Source organism: Triturus cristatus, chromosome 1_2 (assembly GCF_964204655.1).
Source record: "Triturus cristatus chromosome 1_2, aTriCri1.1, whole genome shotgun sequence".
NCBI classification, from domain to species: domain Eukaryota; kingdom Metazoa; phylum Chordata; class Amphibia; order Caudata; family Salamandridae; genus Triturus; species Triturus cristatus.
In genome coordinates this window covers 973,748,046-973,768,677 of record NC_140580.1, presented here as the reverse complement: position 1 = coordinate 973,768,677, position 20,632 = coordinate 973,748,046, and the positions used below count along the sequence as shown (strand labels likewise).

Below are 20,632 nucleotides of genomic sequence, written 5' to 3'. Positions count from 1 at the left end.
AGGTGGGAGATGACTGCCTGGGGCGAGCCCGTCTTCAACAACCAGTCGTCGAGGGGAAGACTGGAACCCCCAATCTGCGCAGATGAGCTGCGACCACCGCCATCACTTTCGTGAACACCCGAGGGGCACTGGTGAGGCCGAAGGGGAGCACGGTAAACTGAAAATGCTCTTGGCCCACCGTGAACCGCAGGTAACGCCTGTGGGCCGGCAGGACGGGGATGTGGAAATAAGCGTCCTGCAAGTCCAATGCTACCATCCAATCTCCAGGGTCTAGGGCAGCCAGAACCTGAGCTAAGGTGAGCATCTTGAACTTCTCCTTCCGGAGGAAGGCGTTGAGGCTCCTGAGGTCCAAGATAGGGCGTAGGCCCCCTTTGCCATTCTTGGGAGCCAGAAAGTAGTGGGAATAACAACCATGACCTACTTCTGGACCAGGAACGTGCTCGATGGCCCCCTTGGCCAAGAGAGCCGTAACTTCCTCCTGCAGAAGTTGCAAGTGATCCCCCGAAATTCGGTGGCACTGCGGTGGCATGGCTGGAGGGGTCGTCTCGAAAGGGAGGGAGTAGCCCCTTCGGACGATTTGCAGCACCCACCTGTCCGATGTGATGGTACACCAATGGAGCAGGTGATGGCAAACTCTGCCTCCCACTGGCGTGGAATGGGCCTGAAACCTCAGACTAGGAGGGCTTTGAGGCGGATGCTGCTGGGGTAGATGTGGACGGACCAGCACGTTGTCCCCCTGTACCGCCTCGGCGGAATCCACATCCGCGACCGCGTGGAGGTTGGTTCTGCGGCCTGTGGCTAGGCGGACGTGAGGGGGCGCCCCTTCCTTGGCCACGAAAGGGGAGAAAAGCGGAAATTTGCGGGCGTGGGGCCGAAAGGCCCAAGGACTTGGCCTTAGCCCTGGAGTACTTAAAGCGTTCCAGCACACTATCCGCTTTGTCGCCAAAAAGGCGACTGCCATCGAAGGGCATGTCCATGAGGGTGCTCGTGGACTGCAGCCAGGCGTGGCGACGAAGCGCCACTGTGGTCGACATTGCCTTGCCCAGCGAATCCGTTGTGTCCAGTCCACATCGGATTGCATGCCGTGCCGCATCCCGCCCCTCGGCAAGAGCCTGGGCGAGCCGTGTCCGGGCCTCCTCCGGACACTGGGGCAGCATGTCCTCCACCGTATCCCACAGGGAGTGGGAGTAACGGTCCAAAAGGCACGCAGTGTTGATAGACCGCAACCCCAAACTAAGGGAGGATAACAGTTTCTTCCCAAACTGTTCTAGCCTTTTGGATTCCCGATCCGGGGGAGCGGACGGGAAGGAGGTCTGGGAAGAAGAGACCTGGATAACCAGGCTCTCGGGCGTGGGGTGGAGGGACAGAAAACTAGGGTCGCCCGGTGCAGGGTGGTGGCGCCGGGCCACGTTCCAGTCCACAGGAGGAACTGTGGAGGGCTTGGACCAGGTGCCCTTCAGAACGTCAAGGTGTGCTTCACTGACCTGCAGCAGAGGCTCCAATGAGCTTGCGGACGGTGGAAGCACTTCGGTGAGGAGGTTCGTCCTCACGGCCACAGCAGGCAGCTCCAGCCCAAGGGCTTCGGCTGCCTTGTGCAGCACCACAGAAAATGCAGAACCTTCCTCCGAAGCCACGGTCGGAGGAGAGATGAAGCCAGTGTCAGGGGAGGTGTCAAGACCACTGGCATCCCCCAGTTCGTCTGCCCAGTCCGGAGATAACTGGCCCTGCCAGGCCAGAGGGTCCTCAGACCCCTCCCAGTCGTCACCGTCATCCGATTCCTGATATACAGGTGGAATGATCGCAGCCGGGCGGAACTTCAAAAATTGCCACCCATCGGCGTCGGGTGCGGCGCCGGATGGCACCGCTCCGACGTCAGGCCCGGACCGGGACTAAACCGGGGAACGGCATCGTCCGAGGGCGGCGCCGGGTTTGTGTTTCAGTTGTGGGCATTTATGAAGTGATGCAGGTTTAGGAGAGGTGCTCAAACGTCGCACCCAAAAAATATGCTGAAGGATGCAAATAAAGGCATGCACAAACACTGTTTGCATGCTTTGCATGAAATGCTGTTCAGGACACTAAACCCAGACCTATTGGTTTTGTCACTACTAGGAAAAAATAGCAAGAAATGCATTGCTTTCAGAATAGACTGCATATCAGAGATAAACAACTGAATGTGACAAACATTGTGATATGATGAGTGAGAGAACTTTTTATACACAAAATAGTTCCGGATTCTGGTTTTCAGTTAAAACCGATTTTTACTGATTAACCACCAATGGCAGGCCTCGCGAAATCCGAAATATGTTACTAAACCTGCAAATCTAGTGACTTGGATAATCTACTTGATGTTAGCTATTATGTACTTGACCCATAAACTTGTCTAAAATTATGTGACCCCAGGTAAATAATGTATTTCAACCAGCCACCTTTTTCTTTATTATCACTTTTGAGAGCACATTTAAATATGAGTTGAGCATGTCGGCTTTGCTTTATTTATTAGACTAAACATTTGATCTGTGTATAAAAAAAAAATGTTCAGATATAGAGTACAAATACCCCCGAAATTACTCACTAATAGCATTTTTTTCATAACTCTTTATTAGTTTTTCAATTAAAAATATGCATTGTTTTATGAATGTTGAACATCAATTATAAGGTATGAGTGCATTTTTGCAGTCTGGGTATGTGTTAAAAATGGGGGTCTCTAGTTGGCAATGGTTTTCACCTTTGTCCAAGTAGGGACTCTTCCTTCTAGTCAGGATAAGGAAGTTACACTCCTAAAATAACCTCTGCTCACCCCCTTGGTAACTTGGCACGAGCAGGCAGGCTTATCTCAGAGGCAGTGTATAAAGCATTTGCACATAACCAACAGTAATACAGTGGAAACACTACAAAAGGACACCACACCAGTTTAGAAAAATATCCAATATTTGTATATATCCAAAACAAGACCAAAACGATAATAGTCCAACATACAGTACTTAAAAATATATACTTTGCAAGATATCCTTTAAAATTGCAGGAATATCAAAAAATCACAGTTATTCCGAGTCGATGGCTCTGTCTGGGGCTACCGCGATACTGAAAACAACAGAATCTAACAGTTTCGTCTGACAGCGTCGGTGGGGGTGTTGGCAGACATGAATACAGTACCTTTTACATTGCGGCTGACAGGTTGGTGAAAGCCGGTCGTGGCAACCATTGCAGTTGAGATCTGAAGTGAAGCGGTGCAGCTTGCGGTACACTCAAGGCGCGGTGCAGGCAGTGACTCAGTGACGGTCGTCCAGTGGCGTCAGTAAGACCAGGCCTACGATGCGGAATGAGGCGGTACTCGTTGCGATGCTGGCAGGTCACGGTGTAAGCGACAGAGCTGGTTAGCGGGAGCTGGCATCGTTTGGCACAGACAGCGGTGTGGGATGAGGCGGTGCGTCGTGAAACTTACGAGCAGAGCCCCCAGTCATGATGCGGTCACGGGTGTCGAAGTCACCAGGCAGCGATGATCAGACCAGGGAGGCGAACTGAAGCAAGGCGGAGTGGAGTGCGGTGACCACAGGTCACAGTGCAAGCAGCGGCTCGGTGGCGGTGAGACCAGGGTTGCAGTGCGAGATGCAGCAGTGCCCTCTGTGGTGCCTTCAGGACACGGAGCCAGTGACGGAGTCGGTTGCTTATATCTTCTCTGTGACAACTGAAACAACGGTTCCAGAAGCAGTACCCAGAGGTTGGTAAAGTCTTTGCAGTCCCTGAGACTTCAGAACAGGAGGCCAGCTCTACTTCAAGCCCTTGGAGATACTCAGCACAAGTAAAGAAAGTTCAGTCCAGTCCTTTCACTGCCTATGGCAGAATCAACAACTGTAGGCCAACCCAACAAAGCTTAGTAGCATTTGATTTACAGGCCCTGGCACACTCAGTGCACTTTACTAGGGGCTTACCAGTAAATCAAATATGCCAATCATGGAAACACCAATCCATAATAACAATTTACAACAGGAGCACTTGCACTTTAACACTTAACAGCAGTGACAAAGTGCACAGAGACACAAACCAGAAAAAACAGAGTCAAAACCGGGAGGTCAGTAATCAAAAAGACTGGGGAAACATGCCAAAAGATGCCAGGTCTAACACATGTCCCCTCCTGCTGAAAGTAGAGAGAACTACCAGACTACCTGGGAGTTCTCTTCACTAAGGCGGAAGAACCTGGACAGACCATCAGCGTTGACATGCTCTGTGCCAGGGCAGTGTTCCACCGTAAAGTCCATTCCCTGTAGGGAGATGGATCACCTCAACTGGTTGGGGTTCTCACCCCTCATTTGCATCAACTATCTGAGGGGCCTGTGGTCTGTCTGAACTCGGAAGTGAGTCCCAACCAGGTAAGATCTTAGTTTCTTCAGTGCCCAGACCACAGCAAAACCTTCTCTTTCTATGGCACTCCACCTCTGTTCCCTGGGGAGTAGTCTCCACTACAGGCTTGTCTAGGCCCTCTTCGTTCAGTTGTGAAAGCACCACTCCCACACCATGCTCTGAAGCATTAGTCTGCACTACGATATCCTTGGAGAAGTCTGGTGCCTTGAGCACGGTGCCATGCACATGGCTGCCTTCAGGGCATCAAAAGCTTTCTGGCAGGAATCAGTCCAGATCAGCTTCCTGGGCTGCTTCCTGGAAGTGGGCAACAATGGTGCCATAGCCCTCAACACATCTCCTGTAGTAACCGGTGAGACCTAAAGAGACTCTCACCTCCGTCTGGGTCTTGGGGGCTCCCAAAGCCAGAATGGTGTCAATCTTGGGCTGTAAGGGTGCCACATGTCTGGTTCCTACCTGGTGCCCCAAGTACAGCACAGAGCCCTGCCTGATCTGGCTCTTGATGGCCTTGACCATGAGGCCTGCCCTCTGCAGAGCCTTCAACACTTCCCAGAGGTGCTGCAGGTTTTCTTCTCAGCTGGAGCTTAACACTGCAATGTCATCTCGGTAGGCGGCACTGAAATCCTCCAGTTCCACCAACACCTGGTTGACCAACCTCTGGAAGGTGGCAGGGGCATTCTTCAACCCAAAGGGCATCACCCAAAACTGGTAATGCCCCTATGGTGTTGAAAATACGGACCTCTCCTAGGCCCCCTCGGTTAAGGCAATCTGCCAGTACCCAAACGTCAAATCCAACGTGCTGAGGAACTTGGCAGCTCCCAACCGATCAATGAGCTCATCAGCTCTGGGGATGGGGTGCGCGTCAGTCTTGGTGATGGCATTGTGCCCACGGTAGTCCACACAGAACTACAGATCTGGAGTGTCACCAGGTGCAGAAGCGTTTGGGACCAAGACCACTGGGCTGGCCCAAGGACTGTTGGAGGGCTCTATCACCCCTAATGTTAACATCTTCAAGACCTCCTCTTTGATGCTGGCCCTGACCCAGTCAGTCAACCTGTAAATCTTGCGATCCACAGGAGGGTTGTCACCAGTGTCCACATCATGGGCACACCAGTGAGTAACACCTGGGGTCAGAGAGAACAGTGTGGCGGACTGTCCAAACAACTGGTGACAGTCACCCTGCTGCCCTGGGATCAGTGTTGGGGAGAGGATCACACCTTCCACTGACCCATCGTGCTCCTTGGTAAACAAGAGGTCAGGGAGAGGTTCACTCTCCTCTTCCACCCCATCATCTGTCGCCAAGAGCATGCTCACTTCGGACCTCCCAAAGTGAGGCTTGAGCAGGTTCACATAGAGGGCCGTCAAAGGGTGGGTTCCTGGGAGTCTGCAAATTCACCAGGTAGGTGACATCACTTTTACACTCCACCACCTCAAAAGGCCCAGCCCACTTGTCCTGCAAGGCACAAGGTTCCACTGGGGTAATGACCCACACTTTCTGACCAGGCTGAAACTCCATCAGAGTGGCATTCTGGTTGTAACAGCGTTTCTCCTCCTCCTGGCTTGCTTCCAGGTACGCCCGAGCGAGTTTCCTGAAGGTGGAAGTTTGGTTCCTGAAGGCCAGCATGTAGCAAAATAAATTTTGGGGAGCTTTCCTGGAAGCTGTCTCAAGCCCTTCCTTGACCAAACTCAGGGATCCTCTCACATAGTGCCCATATAGAAGCTCAAAGGGACTGAACCCTAATGACTTCTGTGGTACCTCCCTGTATGCAAAGAGAAGGCATGGTAAGAGGATGTCCCACTTACACCTCATGGATTCTGTAACACACTTAATCATGCCCTTCAAGGTTTGGTTGAATCTCTCCACCAAACAATTAACTTGTGAGTGGTAAGGAGTGGTGAACTTGAAAGTCACACCTCACTCCTCACACAGGGACATCATATACTTCGATATGAAATTGGTTCCACAGTCAGAAACCACTTCTCTGGGGGAACCCACATGGGAAAAGATCCCCATCAACGCCCAGCCATCGTTGTCCTGAAAGGGAGTGCCTCCAGGTAACGGGTGGCATGGACCACCAAGACCAGGATGTACCTGTTGCCCATGGCTGTTTTGGGTCAGTGGCGCCACAATGTCCATCCCAACCCTTTCAAAAGGGGTTCCAACAACTGGAAAAGGTTGAGGAGGAGCTTCACATTTCCTCCCACTCTTACCACTTGCCTGGCAAGTTTGGCAAGACTAGCAGAGTGCGGCCAATCGGATTTCTGCAATGTGCATCTGCCTGCCTTCGATTTTGGGGCCAAAAGAAGTGGGGGGCAAGCCTGTCAAAGGTCTTGTCCTGCCCCAAATGTTCTGCCAAAGGCACGTCGTGAGCCAGACCCAGTAGGAAGGTCCTGAAGCACTGGAGTACTGTTGTATTCTGCTTTAGGTGTCCGTGTAAAGGTTTTCCTGAAACATGTCCTTATATAGGCACAATTCACATTGCCCTTATATAGGCATATGATCCCAGTCTTTACTTAGGCATTAGCCATTCTATCCAAATACAAGCAAGGTCACCTACATCCGTCCACCCCAACGTCACAACGAGTTCTTAGAAATCTGACCATTAACCTCTTGGGAGATCCCCTAGCACAGGTTTATTGATTTGTCCAAGAACTCATTTATTATGCATGAACCGCTATTCCTTAAGGGTTCATTCCTGACGTCTTCCTCTGCCCGACTTTACGTCAATGCTAACATTCCAAGTCACCTACCAGGTATAAATATACCTTCCCTTGCCCAAGCAAGTAGGAGAAGACCTCGACTTTAGAGGAGCCCGTGTCCCGGCCTGACACACTGACAAGAGAAGCAGTCATCCCTGCTCGCAGAGAATCCAGCTTCCAGTGTTCTGACTTCATTCGCGGGGTGTTAGAGTTCGAGACCCGAATAGAGATTCCCACCTCTTTCATTCTAAAGGTATGGAGGTGACTAGAACCTAGAGGGACTCTTGGCATACCAGGCTATAGCCTACCATACTATAGAATACATCACCTACCTCTTACCTTGTACTACACTTAGGTTAGGTACACTGGGGTAGAACTAGTTAGAGAAGCATCTTATGAGTACGCGCATTTTGTTCCTATGTTATTAATGTATATTAATATATGTGTCATAGATAAAAGATAATGCAAGCGCAGTATTATTTCTTTTTACTGCTTACGCTGTACATAATATATCTTGCATACTGTCTTACGATTGTGACAGCTCATATCTCTTACACGAGAAACAAGACTGTTCAATAAATACTTTTATTGAAACGCCCGTCTATTCTTTCTGTGTAACTCTGAAGAAACTAAGCATGCACGATTAGCTCGGTGAAACTGTTATCTGTTGTTTCCACGATTCTGAGAGTGTTCTGATTCTAAAGGGAAACAAAGTTGTCATGTTTATGAGGTTACCAGAAACTACTCCCTTCTTGTTTACAAGTAGTTTCTAGTGGCCTCTGAGTTAGCTGGCACAGAGTAATTAAGTTTAATATACTCAATAGGGGCATACTAACCTCAGTCCTATGCCATATCTATAGGGTGTATTATTCCAATGCGCAGAACCTATTAGGGAAATAGGAACTACACTACAGTACCACCAGCACACGGGCTGACCCATGTTTAGTGACCTTAGGCTTGCTGTACAGGAGACTATTCTCCCAGTAGATCCAGTGTGATCCAGACTGATCTCCAGCTGCCTGGTTTGCAGCCTGCTGCCGCAAACCATCCAGAGAAGAGCACTCTTTCTGCTTCCTGCAGGATTCTTCCATGGTGGGATCACTCTCTTGCTGCCAATGGGTCAGCTCAGATACATCCCCCAGTTCAGCTACCTGCTCCCCTGTAGGTACCAGGGCATCCTCCTCAAGGTCAGCCTCCTTCCGGACCGTGGGAACCTCAGGGGCGGGTTTCCTGTGCCCCCTGCCCTTTCTCTTGGCAGGGACCTGGGCCACTGTTCCAGGCTCCAGGTCCTTCTGATCACACTTTCCGGCTGCCATTGACTGAGTGGTCACGCATGCCCACTCTGGCAACCCAAGCTTCTCCAAGTGATACCCGAGCACAACATCCTTCCACAAGGACTGCTCCTGGTCTTTTCCTAGCAGACAATCTACAGGCTTGGTAGGGCTCACAACCACCCTCAAGGGACTGAAGACCCCCCCCCACCCTCAATTCAAAGGGAACCTGAGCCACCATACACTGGCACTCTGAGTTGTCCACAGCAACTACTTGGTGGAATGCCCCAGGGACTACTTGCTCTTCAGAGACCAGGCGACACCGGACTGAGGTCACACTGGCTCCAGTATCTCTGAGAGCCTCTACCCTTTTCTCATTGACGGTCACCCAGGGGATGTATTTTTTAGGGTTAGCAGGCACCTGGGTTCCTGAGACCATCTCACTGTCCCCTAGTGAGATGAGGGTCATTTCTGCAGGATCCCCACCCTCCTGTTGGGCACCCCTCCTCCCCAAGCAGTACACTAGCCAACACCTTGGTCTGCCCACCAGTGGGTGGCTGTGCCCTCTAGGGACCCCATTCACGAGACTCACCTGCTCACAGGCATAGCACTTGCGGGGGCCGGTCTCTTCAGGCTTTCCTGAAGAGATCACTGCTTTTTTGTCTCCTGGGGGATGGGAACCTTTACCCGGGGTATTAGTTTGTTGCCCTTTAGAGAACTCCTGTGCTTTACTCATGCCCCACCACTCTTCTGCTGTGGACCATGTCCACCTTTGGCTGAGTCTCCCTCAAACGCTTTCTTGTAGAACCTGGTACTCACCCAGCGGTCTGCCTCCATAGCAAGCTTCCTGGGGCCAGTCATCTTACTATCAACTAAGTGCTGGCGCAGATCTGCAAAACATAGACTAGACAAGTGTTTCCATGCAATCAAATTGTAGAGCCCCTGAAAATCTGTCACATTACTGCCCTTCACCCAGCCATCCAGTGACCTGCAAAACAAATACACACATTCCAACCGAGTGTTTGCATCTGTTTTCTTACTGGACCTAAACTGATCCCTGCATCGGAAAACACTGGGTTTTGCTGCACAAAGGTCTCCAAGCATACGATGCCTCTAGAATGAACGTCCTCACATAAAGCTCTGTTCCTAACACTTCAGTTCATAGATTTACATGGCAATGGTCAAAAAAGCCTTCCTAAAGAAGCTGCATCCCCTCATTCAGAAGGGTAAGGACCATTTCATAAAACATCTTCAGCAACCAAGAACAGGCTCAGAAGAGGTCAATGCACCTGTTTTGTAGAAACTGAGCTACGAGTTAGTGTACAAATTGCAGACAGTGCAGCTTAGACACATGGAGAAAGCCGCTGCTCTGACGTTTCCAACTATGTGCTTGAGACAGCACAATTTGAGCAAAAATAGGATTATGGACCCATTCTGCGCCTGCATATTGAATTAGAACATGTTCATAATACAGACATAGGATCATGAAGTTCAAGTTTCATTCCTAATGCCACCATGTCCGAATAAAGCTTGGAACCTATGGTTCCGAAAGAAGATCTAGCCAATGATAAAAATCACTAGTATAAATTACAGTGATGTATTCAATGGAGTCACATTGAACTGTGCTTTTTCTTTTGCCCCAAGACAGAAAACGAAATTGAACAGGGAATGCTCCACCGAACACATACGTAAACTGCATTGGCCAGTTCTCACACATGCCTGGAAGGAGTTCAACTCCCGCACTGCTTTCAAATATACAAAGATTCACGTGATTGGTAAAAATCAATTCTATACAGCCCTGGTGCTGTCTTTCATATAAAAGAAATCCCATAGGCATGGCCCAACAATGCAAAGTAAACATCATTCATGATGGGAACTTCACAAGCAAACTCAAGGCATCCTTCACAGCATCAGAGTCTGCTGTCACTAAACACCATTTAGCTAATAATCTACATATTAATCCCTTAGCAGACATCTCACAACCGAAATATGCCCGGATCAGACAGTACAAACACATTTACTAACCCAGACCTTTTTTGGTATCTTGAGACAAAGAATTGGCCTGTGTAGCAATGGTTAGCAATAACAGATCATTGAGCTCCCTACAATATATATCTTATGTAGACAATCTTCATTCAGTCGATCTTTGCCATGTGTATTGAAAACAGAGCGGTAGGAAGGTGTGTTTAATTTTTACCAACAACCTTATATTTGCTGCAATCAAATCGTAATTGGTGAAAGATATCCCCATCTAGGTGAATTCTGGACATAGTGTGGGACTGCATTTTGGAAAGAGAAGGGAGGTGACAGAAATAATGAAAAATTACTGAGCAGAGCAAATACAAGGAATAGGTGCAGAGAAGAGAGTTATGAGCAGGAAAGACGGAAGGAAAATTAATAATGGAAAGGAATGAAGGAAGGAAGAAAATAAAAGCCAAATTCTTGATAACCACAGAAATAACTATCCCCACCATTTTTATACTGAGCAAAAAAAAGTGTAAACACTGATAACCACTAAATTTTACACTTTTTGAAAACGTTGTAAAACACTGAACACCCCCCACCAGAATTCATAACAGATAAGAGACAGGAAAGACTTAAAATATTTAATCATTAATTCCAATAGAGGCACTTTTAATCCAGGCACGCTAAATGTTAAAGCACCCCTGGCAGACACCTTAAGAGGCTTCCTTTCTAAAGTAAATGTATGAAAGCCAGGATCGTAAGTTGGTGAAATGAACTTCATGTGAAAACTATATATCTGCATAATCGTACGAAAAATGTTAGACTGTCACATAACTATTGTAGTGTTGAAAAAATGAGAATGGTAACTTCACAAGAGAAGTAGCTTTATTTTGTGTCCCTGCTGAAATCAAGACAAAAGTAGCAACATTGATATTAACTAGGTATATATACTACAAGACATTTTTAGCAACAAAAATGTTTCATATACATTTCGAAGAAAATCAGTATAAACATGCTGGGCTTAATAAATATGACTCCACTTGAAACCGTGACCAGAAGAGAATTTATGACAATATGGCACTTTGTAAGTTACTATATAATAATTAACTAGGATTATGTAGACTATATTTCTTACCACTCCAATGAGATCTCCTCGTCCATACTCCCCAGTGAGTTGCTTTTTTCCATCATCCTTTCTGATGACAGAACGCAATCGACCATTCAAAACTATATAAGTGCAGTCAGATTTGTCGCACTGCCTGTGAACAACAAAATTTGAAACACAGAATTTGAAGAACATCCCAGTTTCACGGATAGAATCAAGACAACTTTCTCTGGAATGTAGGTAGAGTTAAGTCCCAGGGGTATACTATTACCGATCAAAATGTGGTTTCGTTTGTAAAAATAAGCAAAACAATAAATACATTCAGTAATACAGGGCCAGCTATACAAAGAAATAGTTCACAAAAAACGACCGCAAATTGTGCACCGACAGTGGGTTGCAATCTGATCTACCTCATCAATAATAATGAGGTAGGTCAAAAATTGCGGCTCACTGCAACTTGAGGCCATCACGGGGATGAGGGCCTTCTAGGGTCAGCAAATCACCATGGTTGTAAATACCTTTAAATAAAGTAAGCTTTTTGTTTTTGCAGTATTCTGTATTTTTCTTTGTTTAAAACGTTATGATGAGAGTTGGCAGCGGTCCTGGTGACCACTTCCCAACCCCCAACAATTTTTTTTAATTTATTTTTTTAACTTTCTCATATCTGAAGGCAGTCCCAAGGAGACCCATTCTCTTTTGCAAATCAGTCACCATCTCCTTTTAGCTGTTGGTAACTTTTCAATGGTTTGCCACCTGAACTGTAATCACATCCGACATTGAATCGGAATTTGGAAGAGACGCCATAAACAGGCTCCTTCCAAATTGCAAAAAAATAACCTATTCAGTAAGGCTTTAACAAATTGCAAAATGGGGCCAGTGAATACCAAAGAGCAATTTGCCAAAAGTTGCTTAGTACGTCTAGCCTCTAATGAAGTAACCTATCCAAGACAGCACCTCCACGTATTCTTATCTATATGCTCTACCCAATTGGTCACGAGCTCAAATATGCTTTCCATGCTTTTCAACCACCATACCAGATCACTTGCTTCAGCCTACCAGCAATTGATCTGCAAAATAGTATTGGCTTACATAACAAGATAACTTATTTTGACTTATATTGTATACCCTGCAGAGTTTTACACTTTTCTTTTTGTAACCTGTGTCTGGGATTTTGAAAAGTGCTCTGTTACTTCATGTGGCCTGGTTCACACCATTAAGCAACACAAAATAAAATAAATAAACACAATCTTAATTTACTATTATTTGGGTCCGATATGTTTCGGATACTACAATAGTAAAGGACAAAAGGAAATGTTATGTAAACAATTACATTCAAAACATTTTAAACTAAATGATGACACAACAACATTTGGCTCTTTACAGTGAAAAAGATGTCCCACAGGAAGGATATATTAAACCGTTAAAAAGCAAAGAGGAAAAAAAAGGGAAAAAGGGAGAGGTCTGGAGAAAGATTTTATAATAATTTCCTTATGTACTGATGCATGTAAGGCTGTCATAACAGGTATAATAGTTAACACCTTTAGTTTTCACATGTATGTATGTTTGTTTAGCTGACTAGATACACCATAGACAGTAAAACAGAAAAATTCATACAAGTAAAATGTAATAAACATATTTTTAAAACTAAAGATTTCGTAATGGCAATCACTTGACAACACAAGAATGTTTACTGGATAGTAATGATTTAAACCAACATCAATACATTACACTGTGCAATTAAAACCAATAGCATCCGAAGACTAACTTATAATAGGATTAATACACTTAATTGCAAATTCAGTGGGCTATCGCTTGCCCAATTATAAATGGCCTATAAACTGAGAATTGTTCTTTAGCTGATTTAATGAATATCATTAGGATAGAACGCCCTGGTTGTATCTTTAGAGGATGATGCGGTTAAGTGTCTTGGGGAGTGGGGTTGTTCTGGTGTCCTAGAATCATAATAAATATGCTCTTGGGTTGCTAGTTGGGTCTGGGGTTACTAGATCCGAAGATTTAGCAACGTAGCTCCTCATCGCTGGTAGATACTTCGCTGAACAGCAGAAAAGGTTTGGGTGAAGTCTGTCCGAGCTATAAAACTTCAGTGAGGACATTGATTTTCACCACAACAGATGGTAGTTGCAAGTTCAGAACTCCTTGTCTAATGACTACAGTGAATGAGACTGACTCTTGCGCGAAAGGCCCAGTGGGAGAACCTAGTCTCATGATAAGGGAAGTGTCCAATCCATCAGCCTATTGTAGATCAAAATAAAAATTATACTGTGAGGGAAATTTATTCCCATCCTCACCAAAGGGTGGTTGACTCTGATCCAAGTCGGATGCGTAAAATTGTTGGAGCCCTGGAGGGCAGTTCCTAGGCAAAGGCATTGTCTTAGAGTCAGAATGTACTGGGGCAGGGCACATCTGAATTGTTTAGGGGCGCGATTTTGTCTGAGATAGAGACAGATTTGGGTCATTCGGACAAGACAATGGGATCAGCATCATTCTCAGGTGCCAGGGCTGGTGTCTACGTGACAGGAACTGGCTTAGATCCAGGGGTCTGGTGTGGAGTCAGCTCCTGGGGTGTAGTTGAAACCAAAGCGGGTTCAAGAGACACAGAAGGTGCCGAAGACGACCTCAAAATTGGTAACCAGACTGGAGGCCTCTGCGGCTCTTGGAGTGAGCAAAGAATTCTAAGCATGGATTTCTTAAATGCCTCAGTCCATTGTGGAGCAAAAGACACACAGATGATGGACGGAATGCAGAGCAAATCAAACATTCTCTCCCCGTCAATAGATCTGGGTTAAATCCATCGTTCTTTTACTCACCATGCCACTCCAGTTTAGAGCCAGCCATATGGAAATCAGTCTTGACCATGTGCCTCATGGGAACAGTCCAGACCGAACTGCCAAGCCAGGTCCTCCCTGGACCGGAAACCATAATCCTGGGACCGGTTTCGTTGCATCACCCCTCATCAGCTAGGCTAGCTTGAATCCAGTGGCACAGTGAGCCCAGTCCATTATGGAGCAGCCTACCATCTTGAAAATTCGGGGTGCACTGGGATCAGCTGTAGAATCAACTACTCAGTGGAGGACCGGGAGCAAGACCAAGCCACATGATGTTTCACAACTTCCCAGAATGAGATTGGCATGGCTGGGAAAAGGCCTGCTTGCACTTTGTGAGTTTTTTTAGATTTTAACTTACATGAAGAGTTGGATCGCGATAATGACCAGTGGCGGGAGCAGCCCTAAGAGTGGCAATGGGTCTGCGTCCTCAATTTTGATCAGTAGCAGGCTTTGAGGGACTTCCCGTGGTGCCCTGGAATGAAAAGCTTGGCTTCAAGCTCCTGGATCGCCTTTGGGTGCCTCAAGGCACATTCCCTGCACAACTTAGTCATAATCCAAACCCAAACACCAGAGACACACCTAGTCGGGATATGTCACAGACGTCTGATTGCGACAGTCCCTACCAGGTTTAAATCCTATAGACTTAAGAGTGGACATGTTTCCTTCCACACTGAAGAGAACGTTTGTATCAAAAAATTAATCAAATCACAAGAAAAGTTAGGAGCTAGCTCCAGATCCACGTACAACAGTGCGTTAAGACAGGAACTTCATAAACGTGCCTTGGCGGTGCCTATAAACGTCTCTAGTTGTTACTGTTTGGGAGGAGCAAGGTTGACAATGAGCAGCACGACGCCTCTAACTAGCTAGCAAGGGCTATGCTGAAAAATCTAACCGATCCAGTCTGGCACCTGGGGCTATTCTGAAAAAAGTGAGGAATCTGTGGTTAGAAGTATCCATCTGAAAGATTTTATTTTAGACTGACTTCAGGTTTAGTTTTGTGCTCAAATTGGTTCCCAGTTATTACCAAAGAGTTGCAGTTTGATTTGCTATCTCCCATTTAGTATAAAGGGTGCTATTTTGTTGGGCGTTCTAAGCTCTGCCCCAAAGCAGGGAAAGGAATTGGTCCCATCCCATGACTCTACAGATACCAAATCATACTCTTCCAAAATGCTAACCTTCAGAAGAGAGGACCTCATACTTCCCAAGGCAGTCGGAGTCTTGCCTTAATTAACTCAAATGTGGACGGATATTCCTAAATTTAAAACAAGTTCTTTGGGTCCAGTTCACTCCAATCATGGTGGCTGGAAGCACCCTTCTCACTGGCAGAGGTTTAAATATCATTAGGCTATATCTAACAAATTACTTACCTTTGGTAACGCTCTTTCTGGTAGAGACAATTTAACCACATATTCCTCTCCTTTTGTATGTTCCCTTTGTGTCCGACTGGCTCAGGAAACTTTTCCAAAGCACCCATGCGCATTGGAAGGTAGTGCCAGGTGGCTCAGCACTGATGCCGTTTCACTCCATAAATGACATGTGGGGCCTATATAGGCGACACCACCCCTGCGTGCTGCAGTCAGTGGCTTTCTAAACTGTTCGAGCCTCCTGATGTTGAGCCCCAGAAGCAAATCGACAGACCAGTGTGGCGATTCCTCGACTTGCAAGGGAGGGTTGGTGAGGAATATGTAGCTAGATAGAGTCTATACCAGAAAGAGAGTTACAGACGGTAAGTAATTTAGTCTTCTGATAGAGACTTCTAGCTGTAGATTCTGCACCTTTTAAGTAGATACCAAAGCAGTAAGTAAGTGAAGTAGGCTGTGGATGGACTCAAACCAGTAAGCCCTGTAGGCCCAAGCGAGCAAAGTACCCTTCCCGGACAACCTGGCTGTCCAGACAATAGTGCTCCGGGAACGTGTGGAAGGACGCCCATATAGCTGCCGGAAAGATGTCTAGGACAGGATCTCAACAATGTTTTAATGAGAGTCATTGGGAGGGAGGTAAACTTTTTAGCTAGTAAATGAATTACAAATGCACAAGTAGTCTCAACATTTTGTTTTCACATAGTTATATTAACAGAAAAAGCATACACTTTGATTTTACAAGGGTTATAATGCAGTATCGCTCACGCTTTTTAGGTTGTGTACAAAGTGCAAAGTGAACACATTGTGCTCGTACACTTCATGAACAACAAATTTCCACACAACCAAGTCCTGTACATTCTACCCAATATACACAAGGATCCACACAACCCTCCTGGCAGGCCCATTGTCTCTGGATGTGGATCAGCACTCGAACCACTAGGCAAATACAATGACTCTAAACTTAAGGAATTTATCCCTTTGACTAGCGTTTTTATTCGGGACAGCATGGACTTGATTTGTAAAATCGAAGACAGAGAATTTGACCCTACCACAGATTTTCTAGTTGGTTTAGACATCGAATCTTTATACACCAACATTCCGCTAATAGAGGGTATGCAAATAATTCAGGACTTACTAGACCACAACCCTCACACATTCCAACAGGCTTATTATGGAACTACTACAAATAGCCTTGAATCACAACTATTTTCTATACAAGGACATCTATCTTCAAAAGAAGGGGGCATCGATGGGTGCCTGTTTTACCCCCATTTTTGCCATTCTGTATGTGGACAATCTGGAGATGAACATAATTCTCTCACAAAATAACCCATCTTATGACCAGATTTCTTTTTGGCACCATTACATAGACGGTGTCATTTGGAAGGGTAGGGAGGACTCATTGAAGTAGTTTGTCAATTGGCTCAATAACATCCAACCTCACACCTCAGGTTCACTTTTAAAGCCACAGACAATAATATGCCTTTTTGGATCTCGCATTACATTGAAGAAGGTAAAATAGGCACATCCTTATTTAGAAAACCAACTGAAGGAAATACTTTTCTCCTGTATACCAGCAATCATCCAAGGAGCCTTAGGGATGGTCTACCCAATGGACAAGTCCTGCGCAACTGAAGAAATTGTAAGTGAAAGAAGAATTACTTCAGAGAGGAAGCGGTACTCCAAGAGAAACTAGTGTCCCGGGGCTACCCGAGATGTCTGGTATCACGCTCACTCAAACGAGCATGGTACTGCTCTAGACAGACACTACTGACACCTAAGACAAGAACTAAGAACAATCGGATACCCTTTTGTATACGTATTGCCCAACCAGAAATAAGGTCAGGAAAATTATCGAAAACAATTGGAGTGTATTACGTGCCCAACCCAGTTTTGCAGATCCACCTTTATTTTCCTACAAGAGAGGAAACAACTTAGGTGACCACCTGTTTCATGGCATGCCATTACGTGGACACCGAAAAACAAAATCAGTCAATCCATTACCACCACATAGGGTTTACCCCCTGTTCATGGTCACTTCAAATGCTAAAACTGCATGGTATGTTCACAAACTACCAATACCAAAACGTTTGAAACAGGTACGCAAACATATACACTGACACAACTGAGTAATTGTTGTTCCTCAAATGTGATCTATGCGATTCACTGCCCCTTTAACTTATCTATTTCGGGTGGTCAAAACCCACATTATCCAGCAAAAAATAAAAGAATCAGATGTCAAGTGGAAAATGCCCCTCTGGTGTCCCACTTCAAAGTGCACAACCATACTGAAAATGATTTCATGTGGAAGGTGATAGACCAACCGACACACCCAATTTGCGGAGGTGATTTGAACCCAACTACTGCTAAGATGTGAATGCCGCTGGATCGCCTGCTGCAATTCAGTGGATAATGGTTTAAACACATTAGATCAATGGAACAGCATGGTTTCTACATACCCGTTTCCTACCTTAGCTATCCTGGCTAGGTACCTTCTACTATGCCTAGACAGAACCTACATGATATTTCTCTTGATGTGATTTTCCTATGTACTGTAAATTGTATATACTGTTTGATTTGTATATCATGTATGGTTATTTTTGCAATTTTTCTGTAAGAAATGTATATACTGTTAGTGTTTACCTAACTCGGTAGATCGTAAGCATGTATGGCAGGCTACCGCCATGCGGATTCCTTTCAGTACCCCAGGGGCAAACTACGACGTCTCAATCTCCTTGCGGTCCAGTGTTTTTTATTCTCAGGCTTCATTCAGATTCGCAGCTGGCAGACACAGTGCACCTGATTCATTAAGGACGCATAGCACTTCAGTAGCCCCATGCAGCCATAAAACATGGGTGAGTGCCCATTACGGGCTACTACCAATTTGCGTTACCCACACTGCTAGTCTGGATGGCCTCTATTAATACCAGTCCTCTTTTTAGATTATTGTAAGCATTGCAATCTACTGGAACATGCAGTCCATTAAATGCTGGCAACCCTACGAAGGCAGATCCCCCCTGGCTCTGCTCCCCACACCTTGTAGTATTGCCTTTGGCTAGAATGAGCACTAGCACACTATTGCCTCACAGTTAACATAGCACACCAGCCCGGGCTGCTGCTAAATTCACGCTGCCCGCTCTTGATGCTTACCTATAATCGACCTGTATAGTTTCAACCATTATGGTTAATAACTGTGAATTTCCTGCATTGTGGCTGCAGCTCATTCTTTATCGACACTTTGGGGGAGATGCCCTCAACACCAGGGCATTTTTGGCATAAGACAGATATTGCTGCCTCATAGTTAATACAGTGCTTGTGCTTTCAATCATGATTTTCTATCTGTCTTAATAGATTAATCTATGATCGTTTAAGGACCCTCATTCGGCTTAGAGATTTGTCACACCCGCCATACCAAGAAGTTCTTGCATTTGTCACATCGGCAAAGCAAAGTTCAGCTACTCTTTCCTTGAGAATATAATCACCACATAGGTTAGTTCCTAATCATGTATCTTTGATTATGTAAGGTTGCCTTCCCATCAAATACTGACTAGGTTGCCCTCATTTGTCGTCCACAGTCGTTGGAACTGCTTTCTTCATGCATAGGCCTAGAGGGACAGATGTGGAGCTTTAACCTTGTGACCTGGTGGTTGCTGCGTGGTGGTAACTATTACAGGGCGTTGTATTCGCGGTCATTGGACTCGTCCCTCACGGGGCCCACTGCGGTGGCGGTGCGAGTGTGGAAGATGGCAACTGACTCGCTGGGCTGGAAGGATAGGCTCACCCTCGCTACCCCGCTGTTTGAATCGGAGAGACTGGGAAGGCTTTGGCACACAAAAGGGTTTGATAAATGGGACCTGATCGGCATCTCCAGGGTGGGAGATGTGCTGAATAAGGGGAAGGTGAAGTCCTTTGAAGAGTTGCAGACGGAGTATGAGCTGGGGCCCTCCGAGTATTTCCGATATATTCAGGTGCGTCACGCCCTCCGATCAGTCCTCGTAGAAGGTGAGAAGGTGCCTGAGTCCTCTCCTTTGGAGGACCGGGTCCTTGATGGCCATATGCCCGAGAGCACGATCTCGCTCATCTATAAGAAACTGATCAACGTCCGGGCGGACATGCTTCTGGGGCTGAGGGACCAGTGGACTAGGGATGGCCTCGAGTTGGATGATGAGGATTGGCAGTCGGCTGTTTCCTCTCCTAAGGAGGTCGCGATCCCGTCGCGTCTGAGGCTGGTGCAGCTTAAAATACTGCATCGAGTATATGTGACGGGGCCGAGGCTGGTTCACATGGGATTCTCGGAAGACGGCCTATGCAGGAGGGGATGTGGTATGGTGGGTACTTTCCTGCATATCATTTGGGAATGTGGTGTCATCACGGAATTTTGGAGGAGAGTCCATGCAGTGATGGGGGAGGTGACGGGCATTGCTATGCAGCCGGAATCGTGGTGTTGTCTACTGAATGTCTGGGGGCCCACTGATCATAATGCGGCGCAGACCCAATGGGTGACTCTGGGCAACATGGTCGCTAAGAGAGATATCGCGCGATTGTGGGGCTCTGCGGGGCCCCCCACATTGACCGCGTGGAAAGAAAATATGGACTGGAGTATGTTAAGGGAAAAGACGGTCTATTGCGCTAGAGGCCGCCCCCGGAAGTGGCACGCCATATGGGGGCGGTGGAATCAATACAGGGGGGGAATATGTCTTGCCCCGGATCTGGATCCTCCCGAGGAACAGCTTTCCTCCTAACCCTCTTTCCAGCTCAGTATGGTTTATGGACATTTTGGCCTCTACAGTCCCTCTTCTTCCTCTTTACTTTGTACTGTAACTGTTAGATGAGCGGGGTCCGGCCTCCCCTGGGGGGCTCATCATGGGCTTTCAGTGTTCTTGCCTTGCTGGGGTTTGTTGTGCGTTTTTGTGTTTAATTAAAATTGAACCTTTGCACTTCTCCTTTCATGGTATTGGGGACGCATCTCTGTTTCTATATATCGATGCTGCCGAACCTCCGGGTTGTCGGCTGAATAGCTGTGTCCTG

General features: G+C 46.6%; 1 protein-coding gene across 2 annotated transcripts in view; it reads right to left on the bottom strand.

Annotated features, from left to right (window-relative positions):
• The window catches only part of PNPLA7 (patatin like domain 7, lysophospholipase), a 1,876,659-nt gene that overhangs the window by 1,128,892 nt on the left and 727,135 nt on the right, over positions 1–20,632 (bottom strand). For both annotated transcript variants that reach the window (XM_085610534.1, XM_085610541.1), the window contains exon 19: positions 11,428–11,551. In XM_085610534.1, coding sequence (XP_085466660.1) covers positions 11,428–11,551 — 124 coding nt within the window. The remainder of the gene's footprint in view (positions 1–11,427; positions 11,552–20,632) is intronic.